The following is a 20,767-nucleotide window of genomic DNA, read 5'->3' as shown; positions in this document are numbered from 1 at the left end:
AGAAATTTGGGTTGAGAATTCTGTATCCTGGACTCATATCTGCAAGGAATGAATTTGCCACCTTTTCACTCTTCTCACACAAATAGTCACATTGTATATGAAGCCTCTTTTTTTGTTTGTGTTTGTCAGTTTTACTTTTGCACCACTGCTTCCAGAACTGACCACAGCACTTTATTCATTGAAGGAACCAAGTTACTGATCTTTCGTACAGTAACTCGAGTCTTTGTGTGTTCATCCTCTTGTCTTAAAATTCTGGCATGCCTGGAGCTATAGCTGAAACTAAAGCATGATAAGTATACCCCATCTCATTGTGAAGCATGTAGAATGTCAATGAGTATATACATTACTTTTACCACAAGGCATCTCACCTCAGTACTGATAGGTAAAGTGTGTGTGTACATACAGTGTGATGTGTCAAATGTGTTTCCAAACTCCCAAGGTAGGCAGCCTTTCCTTGAGAAAGGCTTCTGCACACACACAGAGTATGTGTACAGAATCTAATCTTACATATCTTATATGGAATTCATTAAAACTGTCGAAACCTCATCTGAATGTAGCAAAGCAGAAGCACTTGAAGGGATACTGAATGCCCTTGTACCACTTTTTTTGTAGTGTATTGTATTCATATGACACCAGAGCTAGTGCTGTGGGAGGACCTGTGAAATAAATTACAATTCTAATGTGTAGTCTTTTTTTGCCCCAGAGGAACAGTGCAGAAGACAATTGTTTACCATCCTGAAATACCTTCACAATTACTTCTAGTAAATAACATTTCCATGATTGCCTCTAATTCCTTTTTCTCTTCTGTCCCAGAGTTCCAACCAGGAGTGCCATGGAAAGGTATACAAAACATTGACCCTGAATCTGACCCCTATGTGACCCCTGGAAGTGTGCTGGGGGGGACAGCCACATCTCCCATTGTAGATACTGACCACCAACTTTTGCGGGACAACACCACAGGTAAAACAGTGAACATCTGGTCTGTGATAATCAAAGTCGCTCTGATACTCGGGATTGTTGCGATGTTGCGGTCTGTCAGACGAACAGTCTGTTGCATTTGCCTGAGAAGGAAGCTGTGTGCCTTTGCACTGTGGCTGGGAGCACCTGAAAGCTTGGGATTGGTACAGTCATGGCTCTCTTGAGGTTTAATGCTGTTACAGAAACTGTGAACTTGATCTCTTCCTCTCTCCTTTTCTCTTTGATAGGGTCTAATTCTTCCCTCAACACCTCGCTGCCTTCACCTGGTGCCTGGCCCTACAGTGCCTCTGACAATTCCTTCACCAACGTTCATAGCACTTCAGGTATGCAGACTTTGAAACTTACCCAGACAAAGCATTTTTCATTTAGCACTCATCCATTGTTGTTCCACTTGGAGTATTTAGTCCATCGTGTGTAACAGTGACTTGGGAAGACAAGTACCAAAACTCTGAACGTGCTCCCTTCCTCTTCCCCTCACCGTTTATATGCTGAGCATGACTCTATGTATGGAATATCCCTTTGCATGGGGTCAGCTGTCATGGCTGTTTTCTCCCAGCTTCTTGTGTATCCTCATCCCTCCTGCTCGTGGGAGGATGTGAGAAACAGGAAAGGTCTTGATGTTGTGTAAGCACTGCTTGGCAATACAGCTAAATCATCTGTATTATCCATGCTGTTCCCAGCAGAAGTCCAAAACACAGTCCCATATAAAGAAAATTGACTCTACCCCAGCCAAAACCAGCATATTATGCAAGTTAAAGAATAGAGTAGTAGGAAGCAGCAGATGCAAATGGAAAGATAAAACAGTACATGTACAATCTGTTGACGTGTCAGAATTTTTAAAATATGACCTGCTTGTGTATATATTAATAAAGCGATTTTATTTATTTTAGCTTCAGGACATGGGAGTGCTGTAAAGGGAATGTTTTTGCCTTGCCTTTTTTAGCACTTACCATTCCCTGAAATCCAGACAGTAAGGATATTTGGTCCTCTGGCTTTTAATGGTTGGCTTGTAAATACAAACTTAAATATATGTCTTAGATCCTTCATAAGAAGGTCTCTACAACTGTCTGGTAAAAAAAACTGCAAATGTCAGAGTTTTTTCTTGAAGACATCATTGTCTTGACAATTACTTAAAAATGAAGAATTTTGTATAAATAGAGGTGATGAACAGAGCTGAGAGCTACATCTGGCCCAAACTTTAGGATTTTTCATTATACTGAATAAAAGCTGTGTTCAGGCATTACCTCAGCATCTTTACCAAATGTGTTGAAAATGCTCTTTAGTCCTTAAGAAAAATGTAGTTACTGCTGCCGATTTGTGAGCTGACTTTGGTTTGAAGCAGTGTATGCAGCATTCTAGTGACGTAGGCGCTTCCTCTGTTATAGCCTGAGGAAAGGAGTGGCATGCAGCAACTTCTTGCCTGTGCTTAATTTTTTGTGTAGCACATAAGAAAGACCAAAGAGATTTAAAAAAAAATCGAGGTCATAGTCCAGTTGAGTAAATTACACCACTGCCACATACCAATTTCTGTTCATCTGCTAGATAAAAGTGTTTTACAGTCAGAGAGCCAGTCATCTGAACTGGGAATTTGGAATTCACTTATCTGTAAATTAATTTAGTGAAAGCAGGTTTTTAAGCATTTTCACACACTTTCAAAGATTAGTGCTTGAAACCTGCTTGCTACTGACCATTTCTGCATCATGGAAATCTAGAGATCCAGCTGTAAATTGAAGCATGTTTATACATGCTGAAAGCTATGTGGTCTTGGTTTCCAGATGTGTTATTTCATGGTGCCCTGGCATATCATAAATCTGTGTTTTTTCACTTTGTTTCAAATGACATTTGCCACAGTCTGCTGGTGACTAAAGTTAAGCGTACATATTTGCACACACGTACATGAGAGTTATGATTAAGATAATGTCTGACACATCCTTTTCCCCTAGATTGCCACTGCTGGTTCTCAGTGCAGAACAATGAGGAATTTCCAAGGATTGTCAGCTTTTGAAATGCCCCTTGGTGTCAGAAGTTGTGGGAGAATTTGCAGTCTGCCTTTTTTAAAAAGCTGGTTTAGGCAGAGCTCGCAAATATTCATGACCGATAGTGATATTTTGGGGAGCACTTTTATTTTTCTTCTATTGCATTTCTTTATAGGAGTTCTTGAAATGTGTTAAAGATATCTACTATAGGCCTTCTAATAAGCACCTGCCTATTAGTAAAACTTTCTAGCAAAAAAATGCACTATAAAGATTGTTTGAAAGTCCAGCTGTCGTGCAGCTAAGCAGCCTTCTTTATGTGGTACTGCTGTGTCAACGTTGTGTGAGATTTGTGATTCACAAGAAAGTTTTGATTGTGTAGGGAGGACATCTTTAGGAGGCAACATTAGCTTAATAGACCAAGGATGGTAAATCCTTTCAGTTCTCTGAAGGTTTTTTCCTTGAAGAAGGTTCAGTTTCATTGAAGGTCAGTAGTGCCCAAACTATTAAGAAACTCTTGGGTTCTCAGATGATATGTAGTGTGAACATAAAAGTTGCTGTTCATCTAATTAATGATACTGCAATCAGCTACATTATTGTAAATGATCTAGATATATTTTTTTGGTCATCATATATAAAATAAGCAAAGATTAACTTATATGTACCATGGGGGTTCTTTGGTATGATAAATGAACGATTGTACGGTTCTATGTTTTGTGCTTGTTTCTGATATAAATGCAGTCAAAAGACTTACTGTGATAGGACATGTACTTAATCTCACAAGTTTCTCTAATACATAAAATTTCTTTAATCTTCTAGCAAAATTCAGTGATTACAAATCAACATGGTCCCCAGATCCCATAGGACACAATCCCACTCATCTCTCCAACAAGATGTGGAAAAACCATATTTCCTCAAGGAACACTACAGGGCTGCCCCGCCCACCTCCTGGCCTGACCAACCCCAAACCATCATCTCCATGGAACAGCACAGCACCCCGATCGGTCAGGGGCTGGGGGGCACAGGACTCAAGGCTTGGCTCTGGTGAGAACTGCTAGCATACTGATCAGACCTGAGCACTGTATGTTTTACAGCACCCGTGGTTTGGAGCAAAGAAAGTTGCAGTTGTCTGGTAATAGGAAAAAAGAGTTCCTTCTTGAAATGGAAATTTACTGGCAGTGGTTGGGGTGGGTGGGGTGTGGAATCCCAGGTCCTGCTGCAGGGAAGGAGTGAAGAAGGGCTGAAAGCTGCCAGAGGAGAATACCTGCTACATACGGCCTTTCAAGACTAAATGCTTGCTGTGTGTGGGAAATTCCTCCAAGATAAACTCTAGTAAAATGAATCTTGATGTGAACTGTGAGGAAAGGTGTGGTTTTGTTTTCAGGACTGAAGATTAGACTTTCATGTTTTAACAGGGTTGATAATGCTGTTTTAATCTGAAAGACCTAACTGTAAAGAAAGATGATTTTCCTTTGCATCAAATCTGTCTTGATTGCTCTGTCTTATAATTTGCAGCATCTACTTGGAGTGATGGTGGCTCAGTTCGTCCTAGCTACTGGCTGGTTCTTCACAATCTCACTCCACAGGTATTTTCTGTGGTTGTTTCTGGGAACTTGATTGTTTTAGCAAGGATTTATGAATTCTTGAGTTGTTTCTTTTTGAGTGAAATCTAACAAAATCAGATTTGTCAGCATATGTAACGCATTTCTGCTAAACTGAGCTGCAGTCTGACTGGTTTTTCTACCGTAATCTCGTCAGCTAATTTTAAGATGTTCAGGTTTTGCTATGTGACTGTTAAAACATTTCTTTACTTAAGAGTTATAAAAAATAATTGAACAGAAAGGTTTTTCTTAGAAGTGAGGGTCAGTTTCATGACTAAAACGTGGAATGGTTTATAGCTGTTCTTTGGGATGTTGTCAGTAAGAAATTTGATCTAACTGCCAGTTTTCACTTTAGTGTTTCCATAGTGAAACCACAGAATTTTTCCAGGACTCCTGCCAAAACCAGTCTAGTTAGGTTATTTCTGCAAGTATTCTCAAAGCTTGGTGCCATTCAAAATTAATTCCATGGAAATCCTGGTTTCAGCATTCCCAATTAGTCCTGTATTCAAGGGCTAGGAAAAGCCTATATGATTACCAGCAGCACTCTGAGGTCTAGACAGAGAGTCCTGTATTCAACAGGATAATTTACCATGCTGCTACAGTCTACCAAAAAAGGTTGATGTGAAAGGAAAAGCCGAGGTCTCCGTCAGATCACCCAAAATGGTGAACCGTGTTCCTTTTGCAGAAAAGACTTTACCTTGATGTGAAGGAAGAAGTGGTGTGAGGAAAAAACACAGTTCTAAGTCTGGCTTGTGTAAAATACTTTAATGCAGCTTTAGGAATTATTTAGTGAAAGAAGAATATATTTTGGAGGCATATAAGTTAGTAGGAAAGAGAAACAGATCATAATTGTCTCATTATGAATTCTGTCTTTATTATGGATCAGTACACTAGAGAATTGTGAAAGTTCGGATGGATTCATAGACTCACAGAATGGTTAGCCTTGGAAGGAACAATATGTTTATTTCAAGGTTCTCTGTTTTAATTTTGACCATATTTGTACCACCATAGAACTTCCTTTTCCTTTATTTGAAGCTGCATTATAAAGTAGAGGGGAAAGAAGGAAGAAGGTACCACTTCCTTCAATATTTGCACATACAGATTCCATTCAAATGTCCATGTTTCTGTGGCATACCAGGAATGGAATCTGTCTGTACAGACATTCTGGGAGAACAGCTGTTACTGGAGGTAAGTAACAAGCTGTTACTGCTGCAGAAAGAATGTAGGCAACAACTGCTGTGAAAACATTAGTTCAGACGGAATGGACATTGGTGGGTTTGGCAGCAAAATCACTGACTCTTTCTGTCACTGTTTCATAAACCACAAGGACAAAGAAGCACCAAAATAAATTTTTAAAAATTTCAATGTAGAGATACTTCCAATTTTGCAAAAAACCTTTTAAGTACTAGTTTATCTAAATTGTACTGAAATCAGAGAGCTGGAGACTAAGACATTCTGGTTCCTTTGGTACAAATTCTGATGACTGAAGATGGTGAAAAGTACAAGTTGTATATAACTACTGGAAAAACTGTCAATGTAAGGATAGTGACAGTGTAAGAAACTCAGTGAAAGAGGGGAAACTGGACTCAAAGTGTGAGTGAACAGGAAAGATAATTTAGATTATTCCATACTAAAGCAAACTCCATGTAATTGTGAGAACTCAAGGCATACCCGTTCCTATTTGAAAATCAACTTCTGTCATGTTTGCTTACTTTCCACTGCTCTAATCTGTTTTTCTTTGTGCGAGCAGAATATCTTTCAATTACTGTGACGAAGTCAGGATTGGAGTATGTTAGGAGAAATAATTACAAACATCTGTTTGATCCTGGCTGTTCTTCCTCAGATTGATGGGTCAACCTTGAGGACGATCTGCATGCAGCACGGCCCACTGCTGACATTCCATCTGAACCTGACCCAGGGCACCGCCCTCATCCGATATAACACCAAACAGGAGGCGGCCAAGGCCCAGACTGCACTGCACATGTAAGCAAGATTTTGAGATAGAAGTCTTTAGGGGGGTGTGGGATCGATGATGTAAGCCCCTAAACTCAGTGAAAACTTTGGAATTATACTAGTATCCTGAATTCCAAAGGCTTTTAACCTGCTCTTCATCTGTTTTGTTTAAAAGGTGGCATATGTGCATTTACTTACATAGTATAGGCACTTTTATTGTTCTTGGTATTAATGTTCAGGATCTTAGCTTAAATTTATAAAGATTTTGTTCAGGCATAAATGAATGTTGGGGCAAGGGAGTTGGGGTGTTTTTGTTTGGTTTTGTTTTTTCCCCATATAAGATGGAAGAGCGTGTGTTTTGAGTGAGTTTCACTGTCGAAAACAGCTGCAGTTTTCCATGTCCACTCCATTATAGCAATGTAGTTGATACCTCCTTTGGTTTGGGCACCTATTAGTGTTGTTCCTGGGATTTCTAAATCCCTTGCCTTTACCTTTTGGTTCTAACTTTTTTTTTCTTACGTGTACCTTGCCCTGTAGGTGTGTGTTGGGAAACACTACCATCCTGGCTGAGTTTGCCACAGATGAAGAGGTTAGTCGCTTTTTGGCACAAGCTCAGCCCCCTACACCTGCAGCAACTCCGAGTGCACCCGCAGCGGGCTGGCAATCCCTGGAGACAGGACAGAACCAGACAGATCCAGTTGGACCTGCTTTGAATCTCTTTGGTGGGTCAACAGGGCTTGGGCAGTGGAGCAGTGGTGGCGGCGGCGGCAGCAGTGGGGGTGATCTCACTGGCGCTTCATTGTGGGGGCCCCCAAACTATTCTTCAAGCTTGTGGGGGGTCCCAAGCGTAGAGGATCCACACAGAATGGGCAGCCCTGCTCCCTTACTACCTGGAGACCTTCTGGGAGGAGGGTCGGATTCAATCTGAACTTAGAACTTTCAACTCTGACCTCGTGACCTTTTTTGGAACAGCAGCAGCACTAACTTGACCTTTTTCGTTTTTTTCAACTTGCAATAAATACATTTATAAAAGGAAAAAAGAAAATGGAGAAAGAAAAAAAGGTGGGTCATTGACAGACTGTCTGAGCACATAGTTGCCTCCCTTATATAACTTCAGTTTTTTCGTTTGGAATATGAATCCAAAAAGAGAACATATCACTCTTGAAATACTTGAATCGTGAACGCCAACTTAGAAAGACAATGTGAAGCAAGTACACATACCATTTAAATTTAAACAGAAAAAATTAAAAAAATTAGTTTCTAGTTTTTCACTTTTTCATGTTATACGGAAGTTGTTGCTAAGAAACATATATACTGAAAAAATAGCTTTTTAACTTTGTTTGCACTGGGTGTGTTTCCGTCCTTAGGTCTACCATGTTGGGTTGGGGTTGGGGAGGGGTTCAAAAGAATAAGGGGAGGGAGGGAAAGACTTGACGGAGCCTCACTTTAAAAACAACAATAAAAAAAAAAAAACCTAGAAAAAAAATTTAAAATTTAAAAACCCACAAAAAAAAACAAAAGAAAAAACAAACAAAACAAAAAAACCAACACTTTGTGATTGGCTGGTTGATAAGTACCAGTGTGTTCTGGCACATGTAACTGCCCACGTGTGCTTGTTTCTGTGTGAGTGCGTGTGCACATGTTTGTGTGTGTGCATTTTTTTCTCTCTCTATATAATCTTGAAACACTGCATTGCTGATGGTCTACGGGCTGGCTGGCCATCTGCATGTCTTGATTCTGTTCTGAAAGCAAGACAGGCATGGTGGTGGAGTCCCTATGGCTGAAGCAGAATCCAGTTGGGCTGGATTAAAATTTGTCAGTAGGTTGTTTTTTTTTTAATTCATTTTATCAGGGTGCTATCTCAAATCTGCAGATCATACAGAGTGGACAGTTGCTTCCTAGCCCTTGTTCTAACCCTGTGGTAAAGCAGAACACTGCCATATCCAAAGGATTTGGTGAGAGGGGAGACAATGTTGTCTTTTGAGTAACAGTGTCTTCGTTTATGTCTGCACGTTAGGTTTTTGTACTGAATGAACCCTAGAGTGTTTGTTATATAATGCAAGCCATTTATTTCTTCCAACAAGGGGAAAAGAGGAGGAAAGAAGACATTGCCATTTTTTTGTGCAGATAGACAAATGTTCTTTTACAGTGTCTTACAAGCTTCAGTACCTTTAAAAAAAAGTTTTTCTCCCCCAAACCTAAATAAGCACCTGTACTCATTCTAGAGGAATCCATCTAAAGCTTGAAAATCCAGCCCAACCAAACCAAATTAGCCTTTTAGTTGATTTACTGCTTCTGTTAAAACTGACAAAAAAACTAAATGGTGTCAGCAAAGTGCCGGCCAGCCTGCCTCATCTCCTGAAAGCACATGCAGCTAACTCCTTCCGGCGTCCTTCATGGTGAGCGTTACCTGTGCCAGGCCTTGGTGTCATTACAGCACCAGACCATCACTGACAGAAACGTTTACTTACGAATGTTCTTAAACCAGTGTGTACTTCAAAGGTTTCCTTTTGTTTCTCTGTGTTGTGTTTTTTCCTGTGTATGTGGTTTTGCTTAGGGAGGTATATAACTAGCAAAGACTTTTTTTTTTTTTAAAGAAGTATTGCACCTTTTTGTTTTTACTTTTTTCTGTACTGTTGCTTTTTAATTTCTGTATTTAAGGAAAGGTTTGGGGTTTTTTTTTAGCATCAGTGTAGTAGTACTCTGGGCAGGATAGGGGTGACCTATAATCCACAGTGATAGCCAGTGTGTGCGTGCATGTGTGCGCTGGGAGCAAAACTTTTAAGACCTGTTGTTGTGAAAAGAGTTGTAGCAGACTTGAAGGAACATCCCTTGACGCAAAGCAGGAAGTCTTTTGTGGGGGTGGGGCGGGGGGAAGAGAGATGCCCATACTTTTTCCATAAATGCTAGGACTTCCATGCGGCATTGTCCAGCTGTTACACTGTCTAACAAAGTGCCGACCTTCTGTACCAGCACATACCTGTCCATTCCAGCCCTCAGAGGGAGCAGTACTTCATCACCTGGCGGAGGGGGCAGATAGGGGAGTCTGTTCTTCAGCATTTTCATTGAAGGATATGACCATGTCTAATGCATTTAACTCATGGGTTTGGTGGGCAGAAGCAAAAACAGATGCAAGTCATGGGAGGGAAGTTGGTGAACGCGTGTGTGTGTGTGTGTACGCCTGTGTGCTGGGGTGGGAGGGAAGGACTGGGGAATTACATGGCTGTTTTGTTTAGTTCGCCCTTTCTACGTAAACCCAATGTCACAAGGAAGACTGAGGGAAATGCTGCATATACACGCGCCTGTAGATTTGTATGCAAAGTGTTATGTGGTAAAAAAGTATGAGTAGGTTTGTATTTGTTTAGTAAACTGGAGTGTGCAGCATACTCTGGCCCTTTTGGAAAATACTCTCCTATCATGTCTCCTCCATCTATCCCACCATGCACAAAGAAACAAAATGCTCTCTTTCAGCTCCTGCTAGCTGGCTAGTGCCCCACATGTGCAGGCATCTGTACAGCTTTGTTTCTGCTCAAAGACCAAGCACACTCAGACACACAGAGCAGGTTCTTAAAAGTCCTGTGCCAGCAGTACTTCCTAGTGAAGCACCTTTGGCCTGAGCAAGCCAGTATCTGTTCTGTCACATGATTTGCTATACATGCTGGTTCATTGCTGTGTTCCACCCTCACTTCTCTCTCCCAACCTGCCCTAAGGTCCCTTTTCCTGCACTTTGGGCTAGTTGAGTTCATTGCGATACTACGGTGAAAGCCGGGTGCTAGAGCCCCTCTTGTTTACAAGACATAATGAGGGATTTGAAATACTTAAAAAGAAAAGCTAAATTGTTCTTCCATTGTAAGCTTAAAGGGAAAAAATTAAAACGTACAAAAATAAAAAAAAAAAAAAGACCAAAAAGTGCATATATATATTTTAGATGAAGACTAACTCTGGGAGCATTTAACAGTGTTTTTGTTTTTATTTTAACATTTTATTTTCCTGCTTTAAATTTGCAAGCATTCTCAGGAATTCTAGGGTAGGAAGCCAGTTTTTTGAAGATGGTTTATTTAACCTTATCCTAGATAGATGGCTGTTTCTTGTTGATAAACTTTTACAAGTTCCTGAATCTTCAAAATGTTTGAAAGTTTTTACTTTAAAAAAAAATGCAAAAAAAAAAAAAATAAAAAGAAAAAAAGAAAAAATCTACAAATGTTACTGTCAAGTGAGGGATCAAGAATTTTAAAGACTTTCTAAATTAAGATACATTAAGAAAACTTCTCAATATCAGCAACAGGAATTCATTGCAATCTTAAACAATTTGTGGGAGAAGGGTTATCATTTATTGTGCTTTGTTACTCATGCAGACATGTGCAGTTGCATGGAGAAGAGAAGTGTGTGAATGGAAACTTACTGTTCCCTCTCGATTGAAACTAAACAGAAAAATTCTTCCAAGCACCTTTTAAAAAGCAGAGTGAAAGTATAAACCTTACTAAAATGCAGTAGAGTTTAACTGAAAGAATCCTCGGTTGGGACAACTAGCAGGAAATACACGATGGTGCTTCTTTGAACCACTTCTGAGCAGTGCTAAAGAAAACCAGTGCTGACAGAATACTCAGTAATGAAGTAGTCCTATTAACCTGCCTTTTTCAGTACAGAAAAGAAAGAATATGGAAAAACTCCACAAAAATGTACGTTGGAAATCAACTTTGCTGTTTTCAGCTACTTGGTCAGTTTATTTTCCCACTTGGAGATTTGCTGCTTGCTTTTCTTCATCCACCGCACCTCCCAGTCTTTCCGTTTCATTTTATATGAGGGAAATAGCTGTTAAACTCCTCTGTTCACCCTGTTGCTGCTGGCTGTCAGGGCTCACAGTCTTGAACTTAAAGAGTTCGGTGTTGGGATGGCCGACTTCTGCCTCCCAGCTCTAGGGGTCAGGGGCTTACTCCGCCTGAAATGGCTCGGCTCAAACCACAAAAACCACGCTAGTGCCTTGTTACGTGCACCCACATGCCCTACAGTAGGGGAGGGGAGGGAAGACGAGGCAAAGTGAGGCAGTGTGGCCACTTCATGGAAATAGATGTGCCCGTTCTTAAGGGAAGAAGAGCATGCCGCGTCAGCAAGTCGTGCAATGAGTTACTTAATAGTAGTTGAGATAAGTTGTATTATTATTAATAAAAGAAATCAGATGCCAAATTCTGTCTTTCTCATAGCAGTAGCCCAGTGTTTTCACGTTGTGCTGCGTGTGCATGTGAGTCTATTGAAAATAATGCATCAGTAGTGATAATAATGTGCTTTAAAAATCCTGTTGTGGGCCAGTAGAAGGAGGATTTACTTAGAAAGTTTAGGATTTTATTTTATTTTTTTTTTTTTAATGAGAGAATTCAAGTGCTTTGCCAGAAGCCGTGTTTTATCCAATTAGCAGTGTCCTAAAAGAGAGGAAACCATAGCATTTAGGCATAAAAGCCAACAGACTTGATACTCACTTGGAAATGGATTGTGACTGACTGCTAAAGGGTTGACAGTCTTAAGTTTCAGCTGTCTGCTGGGTCCAAACCTATTGTAGGTTGTTGTACAACAGTCTGCTCCTCGTTTCCTGAATGTGCATCCTATAAGTGTTAGTGACCGTCTCCTTGGTGACAGTTTCCCTGCATTGTCAAAGTAACATTAATCTGTTTTCCATCTACAGTTGACAGATCTATATGGCTTAGTCATGGCACTCCCAACCATTCCAAGTGGTGTTTGAGAATTGTGATAACCAGACTCAACTGCTGGGGACATGAATTGCTTAATGTTGTAAAAATTCTGCTACCCTTGGAGCTCCTAACAGCAAAAAGTTAGCAGGAATTGTTGTTAGGGTATTTCTGGGCTTTTACAAAACTGTTCCCAGGAGGGTGTCATTGGCAGCATGTTGTCTAAACATATTGCAAGGTAGGGAAAAGAGACTGGAGAGAGCATAGCTTGAAATAGACTAAGGGCATCTCTTTCCAGATAAAAATCCATCCACTTTGCTTACCCTACCTTGCATTGTCTATCAAGCTGAGAGTTTTTAATCTGTTTGATAATTCTTTGCTCCATTCGAGGATTTTGTCTTAGCAATGACAATAGAGTCTAGCAAGCAAAACAAAGTGTGGTACGGCTCAGAAACCTGTGTTTAGACTTCTGATGTTTACTTTGGAATACTTGCCATCTTTTCCCAGTGTTTTTATGTTTCTACCTGGACACTTGCCTAGCAGTCTTGAGAGTGGGGGTTTTGTTGGTTTAGGGGTTTTTTAGAATCACAGGGTATCAGGTTTTTCTTAATTTTTTTATTGTGCTTCACATTAAGTGGCTTTTGTAATGAGTAAGAATGTTAAGCCAAGTATGTTTTTACCTCTGCAATATAAACAGATTGTTTTCAAAAAACTGGGTGGGTTAACCACCTCAAAGATTAAATAACAATTAAACATTTATATTAAGTTGGCCTCTTTTTCTCTTTTTACCATGACTTTTCTGAGCATTTATTCCTTAGAGCTTTTGCCCTATTTATTCGTCCTAAAACTGCTGCCACATCTTCCACTGTGTCCTAATAGTGCATCCAAATAGTACTGTAGTTTATTGAGGGAAATTTTGGTTACATTTGGTTTTTTGCTTCATTCTTTATTGCATTTAACTCTTAAGTTTCTGATTTTGTTTGTGCACATTGTTTTCCTATTGACTTTAAGAGGAGCACTGTTTGTCTATCTGAGGTACCCAAATTTTACCAAGCCTGCTCAAGGAAATGAGCTGGATCAGGGTTAACGTAGCAGATGAGGACCTGTTGTGTTTCCAGTGTGTGTTGCGTGTATCACCTTCACTGTAAATCATGTGACCTTAGTATCCAGGTTCTCAAGTGGATTGAAAAGCAGATTTTGTGGAGGCTGGTTAACATCTCAGGGTAATAGTCCTGATTAGGTAGAACGTAGGGGTTTTCTTCTAAAGATGTAAAGTTCCCTTAAGAAAAGCAGCTTTCTTAATTGTAAATATGCATGCATGCTTTGTGGGCAGGAAGGAGTACCAGGACAACTACGTTGAAATTAGTTTAAAAAAAAAAAAATTCTGTTGAAGTGCAGCTTCGGTCCTGAATCTAAAGCGACATATGCAGAATCCATTGGTTTTTCTAAATTGATTTTGCACACAATAGCATTTCAGTTCTGTAGTTTATTTGCCACTGTTTCACAGTTTTGGGAACTGATACTGTTAGATCATATCAGTCATTCCCACTGTGATCAAAATACAGATATGTAAAACCCAAACTTTCTTCCTCTTTACCTCCAGTACTAGGCTTCCACCTGTGACAGAAGGATGTTAATAGTAATGGGGAGAAATATGTGAAGTTTCCCAGTGTAGACAGAGTTGGTATTCCCTGTTGTCTTGAATTCACATCCAAACCTAAACTGCAAAGCAACAGTTAGGCTGTAGCAGACCTGTTGGTTGGACTAAACGGCAGGAGCCAAACTGGAGATTTTTAGCAGCCTTGCTCTAGTCCATGTCCTTCACAATGTTTTGCATAAGTGTCCCATCACTGTAAATACCAGTGTTGCTGAATTTTACCAAAGTTCCCTTGCAGTAGATAATAAGAAACAGGTCCATTTTGTAGTGATTCACCAAGCAGAGCTTTGCCTACAGTAGACTTTAAGGGTCTGTCTACATTGCTGTTAAAATTGAGTTAGGGTCCTGTTTAAAATTATAGTGCTCTATTTTGTGGTGTTATGTGACTTTAAACTTTGTGATGTAGTAGCTATAGCTTCTGATCCTTGTATGAAAAGTGCTTTAAGGTTTCATCTGTGCTACAAAAAGCGCCACAGCTCCTGGTGGGTTGGAGCCTATTTTAAAACTTGTCAGGCCACAATAGATGCAGTTTCATCTGTAGCAGGCAGCAGACAACAGCTGTTTGTATCCACAGTTTGCCTGCGCGTTGCTTTTCATCAAGCTATGCAGGAAAGCTTTTCTCTTGAAGTCTCCCAGAGTCCTAGCAAGCTTCTAGCAAATCAAGTGCCCTCTGCAAAAGAGCCATTTTTGCCCTGTATGTATGGTAGTTGGGACTGGTGAGGTTCAGCAGTGTTGGGGTTCCTGTGAACTTTGTAGTGAGAAAGGGAGTTTTTTGACTTGACTCTGACAACCTTTCTGTAAAGTAATACAGAGCACTCCAGGAAAAAAGAAAAAGAACAAAAAAAAGGGAAGAATGCATTGTGCCAGCCAGCGTTAAGTATTAAACTATTTTAGCAGTAAACATTCTTGACTTCTTGTAGGGAGCAGAGGGGAAGAGACTGGAGAATTTTGCCTGAGTGCTTAATACAAGGAGGCCACGTTTGGCAAGAAATGTTTCCGTGAGCACTAAATGCCACTTCTTGGCTACTGGTGTATGTTACATTTGCAGAACTAACTTCCTCACCTTTTTATGTTTGTTTTTATTAATTGAGACACAGTGGAAGCTCCTCCTGTTTCAGATGAAACACAACCAACCATAAGTGATCGTTTTCTTCATCATTTGCTGTTGAGCAGGTTGCACAGCTTGTTAGAATAGCTATTTTAATGACATGGTTATGATATTATGTACTTTCTTTCCCCTCTCTCTCCCTGCCAGATCTGGCTTACCCTTTCTATATAAGGCGCTGTGTGGGTTTTTTTGTTTTGTTTTGGAGACATGTGGAGAAGAAGCAAAATGAAGTGAAAATGCAAGCCAAGGTAGAACAGCCTTACTTTAGGGGGTAGCCTTACAACAGAGCTTTATAGTGAGTGTGCTGTATTCCAAAATATGTAAGCCAAAAACAAACAAAGAAGCATTCATTTATGCAAAAAAATTAAAAGAGGTGTTGGAAGACTTCTTTAATATGTACCTTCTAAAGGTGGAGTAAGGTCTCACCTCACCAAGTGATATGTTATTGTGATACTTCTTGCTGAGTCAGTAGGAATGGGTTGGGGTATAAGCGCTTAATGTTTCCTCCTATGTTTTTACAAGCAGTAAGTTAAATGTGGTATTTATGAATGTGCCTTTGTGAGTATAGTGACTGTCTAATTGAGGAGACCGCTTGGGCTGGAGGGGAGACAATGGTCAATTCAATTTATTCTTTCAAGAGGTCAGACATTGAGATTGCAGCCCACTGGTCCCTTTTGACAAGCAGCATCATTGGCTGGTCTCTACACTGCACAATACGTATTCATATGTGGTAGAGATTGGGGTGGGGCGTGCGAAGGGATGTCATGTGATGCACAGAAGCTCTTGGTAGTTCTCGGCTGGTCTGCCGTTTGCAGGTTGAGTTTGTATATGTATTATGTAGCTTCTCTTTATGTTTGTGCGCATGAGTGTGAGTGCGTGTGGCTTTGGTTTTTTTGTAAGCACTGGAGAATTGAAACACAGTGGTGTTTGAGACAAATTTATACATGTAGAGAAGACGATGTTTTGTAGCTTTTGTTAGATAGTGGGTGCAGGCACACTTTTACCCTCTCTGCCCGTGTCCTGATAAGCAAAACAGGAATTTATTTTTTTTCAACCCTTCAACTTCCAGCACACTTAACGTTGCCATTTAAATCAACAGGGTATAACACAAGAAGAAAAAAAAAAGAGTTTTTGAAATGGTGAGATAGAAGTGTTTAAAAGGAAAAAAATCTGAAGTAATTTTTTGTTTCTTCAAAGCTGTTTGTAGCTAAACATGGGAATCTGCAGTGTCTCCTTCCATTTGTTTTTTTTTTTTCCTAATAATTCACCTCTTCGTCTCACCCAAAACATGAGGTGTACAAGATCAAGAGCTGTTGTTGTAGCGCTTTGTAATTCCCACCCTGAAAAGAAACTCCAGTGGGATCCCTCAGCTCTATTCAGGAAGACAAAGAGAGGAGAGACTCTGCAGTTTTCTTTGCTTCGCTCTCATTCCTCTCTAATGGCCTTGATATGTATTATTATGCAAATGTGAATTTTGATACTGAACTTAAGAAGAGGTTGTTTGTTCTTTTTTCAAAAAAAAAAAAGGTCCCATATGTGGTTAGCATTGCTTCTTTATTTTGTAAGTGAATTGTAAACTATGCATTCTGCAAAGGGGGTATAGGGGACAAAGATACTTTGCTAAACTGTTCAGGAGTTTCTGTGTCCATGGCATATCCATTATAGTTTGGGGAAGTGGGGAAGTGATAACGTTAAATTAAGAAGCAATCTATACGAACCTTTCTTTTGTCAAAAGCTGGCCAATGGATAACTGGGCAGAGATTTGAATTACCAATGTTGGCTGCAAAACAGAATCAGCTCTCAGCCTTGCACAGGGTGAATTCAGCCACACAGTGTTAACCCGGGGCCAAAAGGGTGACTGGAACACCAGGTCTACGTGGGGAATATCTACCATCTCCTGTGCTTTGGCCCTTGTTAAGCTCAGGAAACCCACTGCCACGGGCACTGGTTTTTTTGGATTTACTACTCGTTTTCCATTTCAGCAGTCCTTGTGCTCTTCCAGTAGAATTGGAACATGGCTAGTCCTTGATATCCACACTTCCTTATCTCTAGCATCTTCTTTGCTGCTGTTTCTGGTACTGTTCACACAGTGACAGAGCAGCTGTGGGCAGGATGGTGGAGATAGTACTTACTTTCTAGTGCTGATCAAAGCCCAACTATGAGGACTGTGTATTTTCAACATCAGCAGCTACCAGTGTTTTGTTATCTGGTGTTACTGCCAGTGACTTAGCACTAATATTGAAAGCAGGTGAAATTTTAGGGGAAGTAGACTGATACGTAGACGTATACCAGGTCCCCTCTATTTAAAAGGAACTATCCTATTTTTATTATAAGGTTATATCATAATGGTCATTAAAAAGGATTTACTTCCTCACATCTCCAAAATGCAATCATTGTGAATTATGTGCATTCCTTGAAGCTTGCTGGGCTTCCAGGAAGAGTCTCCTCAGAAAAAAATGTAGATCTCACTGCTCTCTCCATCATTATAATAGGGACCTTTTGACTTGACTTTTTCCTTTGTCCATGGTGAACCATGGTACCGGCATTATCTTAGGTGTAATATCATAAACTGAGAGATTATCCTGCCTGTATTCAGTGTTTTCATGCAACAATTTTATTTTTGTTGACATTCACAGTACTGTAATAAGTAATAGACTTGATGATCACTCTCGCATCTGTGCCTGCCTTGCAGATGTGATCTTATCAGGGTTCCACTCTGTCAGAATGCCTTTTTAAAAAAAAAAAAAAAAGAAAAAAAAAGAAAAATCAGAAGCTTAAACTCATTCACAAAAATACCTCGTGGTACATTTTCCCTTCTGATGTAACCTTTTAAATCTTAGTTTTTCTTCTAAACTTGATGGTCTTTTATTTCCATCTGTTATCTCCTTTGTAAAAAGATATTTGAACTAGTGGTTTTGAGCACAGGTTGGGAAGCCTGAAACTCCTGAATTTTAACATTGGCCATTACTCTTCCCTTGCCTTGGGCAAGTCATTTAACTACTTTGCCTTTGTTTTTTCACCTGTAAAGCGGGGTTGTTAATAATACTTACCTACCTCACAGGGGTTTTGTGAGGATCAACTAGTAATGTTTGTCAAGTGCTTTAAAGAAAAAAGCATGATAGAAGTATTATGAGGTTTTCACAGCAAGATCGCTAGTTCTTTTTACATTCTTTGCTTGTGTGGAGGGAGATAACCTTTTTTCATAATTATTGAAGCCATCAGACATTCAGATCCTAAATGATAGAAGTTGATAGATATTCAGTTACTCATACTCCTTAGTCTTTATGCCTGTTTTCATCTTCTTCTCTTCTTTATATAGTTATGCCAGTGTTGCTACAGGTCATATGTCTCTAGTACTTTTAGATAAGCTTCAAAATTGAAGTACTTTGAGCTTGCTGCTTCTTTCACCAGACCACCAAATCAGAGTAAGTTTGTGTATGTCTCCCTGCCATTAAATGGCAGTTCTGGTAATATCATATTTCAAATAGACACATCTTTTCCTGCCATCAGGAAGGGGAGGTGGTGGTATGTAGTTCCAGAGAGGGGACTGTAAGATGAAGAACCTGGCCACTTTATGCTGCTGCTCCAGGGATAAAGGGCAGAGTAGCTTCCTATGTCCTTCCCTGAGTTAATTTCAGTGTGTTACCAGTCACACTTCAAATGCAGTGTCTCTTCTTGTCCACAATGTACAGAAGCCATCACCTGCCAATAGAACGTAGGAACAGAGAGAATGATAGTAGATGCTGCTTGTGTATATGCCTTACAGCTCTCCCAGAATGTCTCTGGGAGGGTGGTGGGGGATGAGGTCTTCATTGGGTAAATCCCACAGCTGTCAGGGAACCTCTGCTACTTTCTCCCCTCTCAATTACTTGGTCGCTGTTTCTTCTTTCTTGGATGTGCGTCTCAGGGATGTGCATATGAGCCCATGCCTCTTGGAATTTGGTGTTTGAAATATCAAGAACATGGTTTCTGTACCTGAAACCGTTCTGTCTGACACTCCCTGGTCCTCTCTGTCCTGCGTTGCTCCCCGTGGCCTTAGGAACATCTCTCCGCTGTTGCCCTATGCCACCTTCTCCATCTCTGCCAGTATATACAGTGATTCTGCAGAGAAAGAAGCTGAAGTGATGCAAATGCACCCGTGGGATTTACACACAGAGGTATCTTGGTTTTCTGCTGCATCTGCTCTAAAGCCTGCAGAACATCTGATGCACAGTGCTTTTTCTTTCTCATCTAGAAAGCAGAACAAACAGTATAACTCTGATGGTAATTCTGTAATGTTTACTTTTAACTAAATGCTAAATGTTTTCCTCAAAGAACCAAAAACCCACCTTCTAACAAAAGTAACCAAACGTAATCTTCCTGGGAGCGGAAGAGGAAAGGGGAGGAGGAAAAGCAGTGACGGGAGCGTTCTGATCTATTTTCATCTCCACTGCTCGCCTGGAGGTGTGAAATGCTGCTTTGAGTTCCACAAACATAAGGGATTATGTTTACAAAGGTAAATGCCTTCTACCTGTTCAGGAAACTCGCTACTGGTGGGCATCGGGAGTTTGGCAAGTTTCTCTTCATTGCAAACAAGTGATGGGAGAAGGGTGTGTCTGGAAGAGGAATGGAGAAACAGATTCATTTCATCTAGTCTTCTTGGTAAAATAATGCCACCTTCTTCTCTCCTTATGGAATGGAGGGATGAGGTGGCTGAAGAGAAAATCATTGATGTCCGATATGGCTGGATTAGAAAAGGCAGCTTTTCTACTTTGCACATAAATATGTAACAGGAAGGTACAGCTAAAGTCCTCTTGCCTGAAACACTGTCCCCCAGAAGCAGACATTGTAATAATAAAAATAGTGGCTGTGTGTATATTGATGCTATTTGCAAGTTACCTGTAAGTGTTTATTTTTTTTTTCTTATACTTGAAATGGCTTCCTTTACTAAACTCTTACCGTAGTTCTGGTTTCTCCCCTCTTTCTACAGTGTGCAGTAAAGAAAATTACAGGACAAATGGGGAGAATGTAGAGGAGATGACACTATGTCTTGCATATCCAGGTTTCATCTTAATTTCCATCCCAAATTCTCAGAAATGTTTGGACTTCCTAAGGGTTTTCCATGGACACAGAAACTCAGCACTTTAGAAGGTGCTCTTGTAAGGCTGGCTTGCCCCCTTTTCCTCCTTTTCTATATTTTTATTTTACTTTTAGTATAGTGGTACTTAAGATCACTGGTTCACTTAAAAAGAAAAAAAAAACAATAAAATGTTTAAACTCTACTAATGTACAAATAAGCTGAAATGTTGCATTTTATGTGTATTTTTGCCATAGCAGGTACTGTATTTCTCATGCTGGATTTAGAAAAAAAGAGAGAAAAAAAAAAAAGAAAAAAAACAAACAAAAGGGTGATGTTTTATTGGAGTGTGACAAGTTAAGAGTAATAAAGAATTAAGTCGTCGTCATTTCATTGAAACTGAGAGATGGTGTAATACTTATATATAAGTTTTCTGAAGGTTTTTTTTTGGGCTTTTAAACAGCTTTTTTGGGTTTTTTTGTTTTTGTTTTTTTGTTTGTTTTTCTCGGTTTTTTGTTTTTGGTTTTTCTTTTTTTTGTTTTGTTTTTGTTTTCTTTTTTTTTTTTGAAAGATATGATTGTATTATGTGCAACTCAGTTGCTTACATTATAACTACAAACTATTTTTGGGTTCCTGGAGAAAAAAAAAAAAAAAAGAAAAAAAAAGACTAATAAATGTGTTTGGCTGCTAAGCATTTAAAGCTCGTGTGTCGTGCACGTTTTGTGTCGTGGGCGCGTCGGGGCCGCCGGGGCCGCCTTGG

General features: G+C 39.9%; 1 protein-coding gene across 9 annotated transcripts in view; it reads left to right on the top strand.

Annotated features, from left to right (window-relative positions):
* Positions 1-20,707, top strand: part of TNRC6B (trinucleotide repeat containing adaptor 6B) — a 134,410-nt gene extending 113,703 nt beyond the window's left edge. For all 9 annotated transcript variants that reach the window (XM_088165269.1, XM_088165266.1, XM_088165271.1 and 6 more), the window contains 6 exons: positions 814-960; positions 1,206-1,301; positions 3,771-3,995; positions 4,467-4,537; positions 6,396-6,535; positions 7,043-20,707. In XM_088165269.1, the coding sequence (XP_088021395.1) occupies positions 814-960; positions 1,206-1,301; positions 3,771-3,995; positions 4,467-4,537; positions 6,396-6,535; positions 7,043-7,433 (1,070 nt within the window). In that variant the 3' untranslated portion in view covers positions 7,434-20,707. The remainder of the gene's footprint in view (positions 1-813; positions 961-1,205; positions 1,302-3,770; positions 3,996-4,466; positions 4,538-6,395; positions 6,536-7,042) is intronic.
* The last annotated feature ends 60 nt before the right edge of the window (positions 20,708-20,767 follow it).

The sequence above is a fragment of the Sturnus vulgaris genome, chromosome 5 (assembly GCF_052056855.1).
Source record: "Sturnus vulgaris isolate bStuVul1 chromosome 5, bStuVul1.hap1, whole genome shotgun sequence".
Taxonomy (NCBI): Eukaryota; Metazoa; Chordata; class Aves; order Passeriformes; family Sturnidae; genus Sturnus; species Sturnus vulgaris.
Note: the sequence above shows the minus strand (reverse complement) of the source record. Positions and strands in the feature narration are given on the sequence as shown.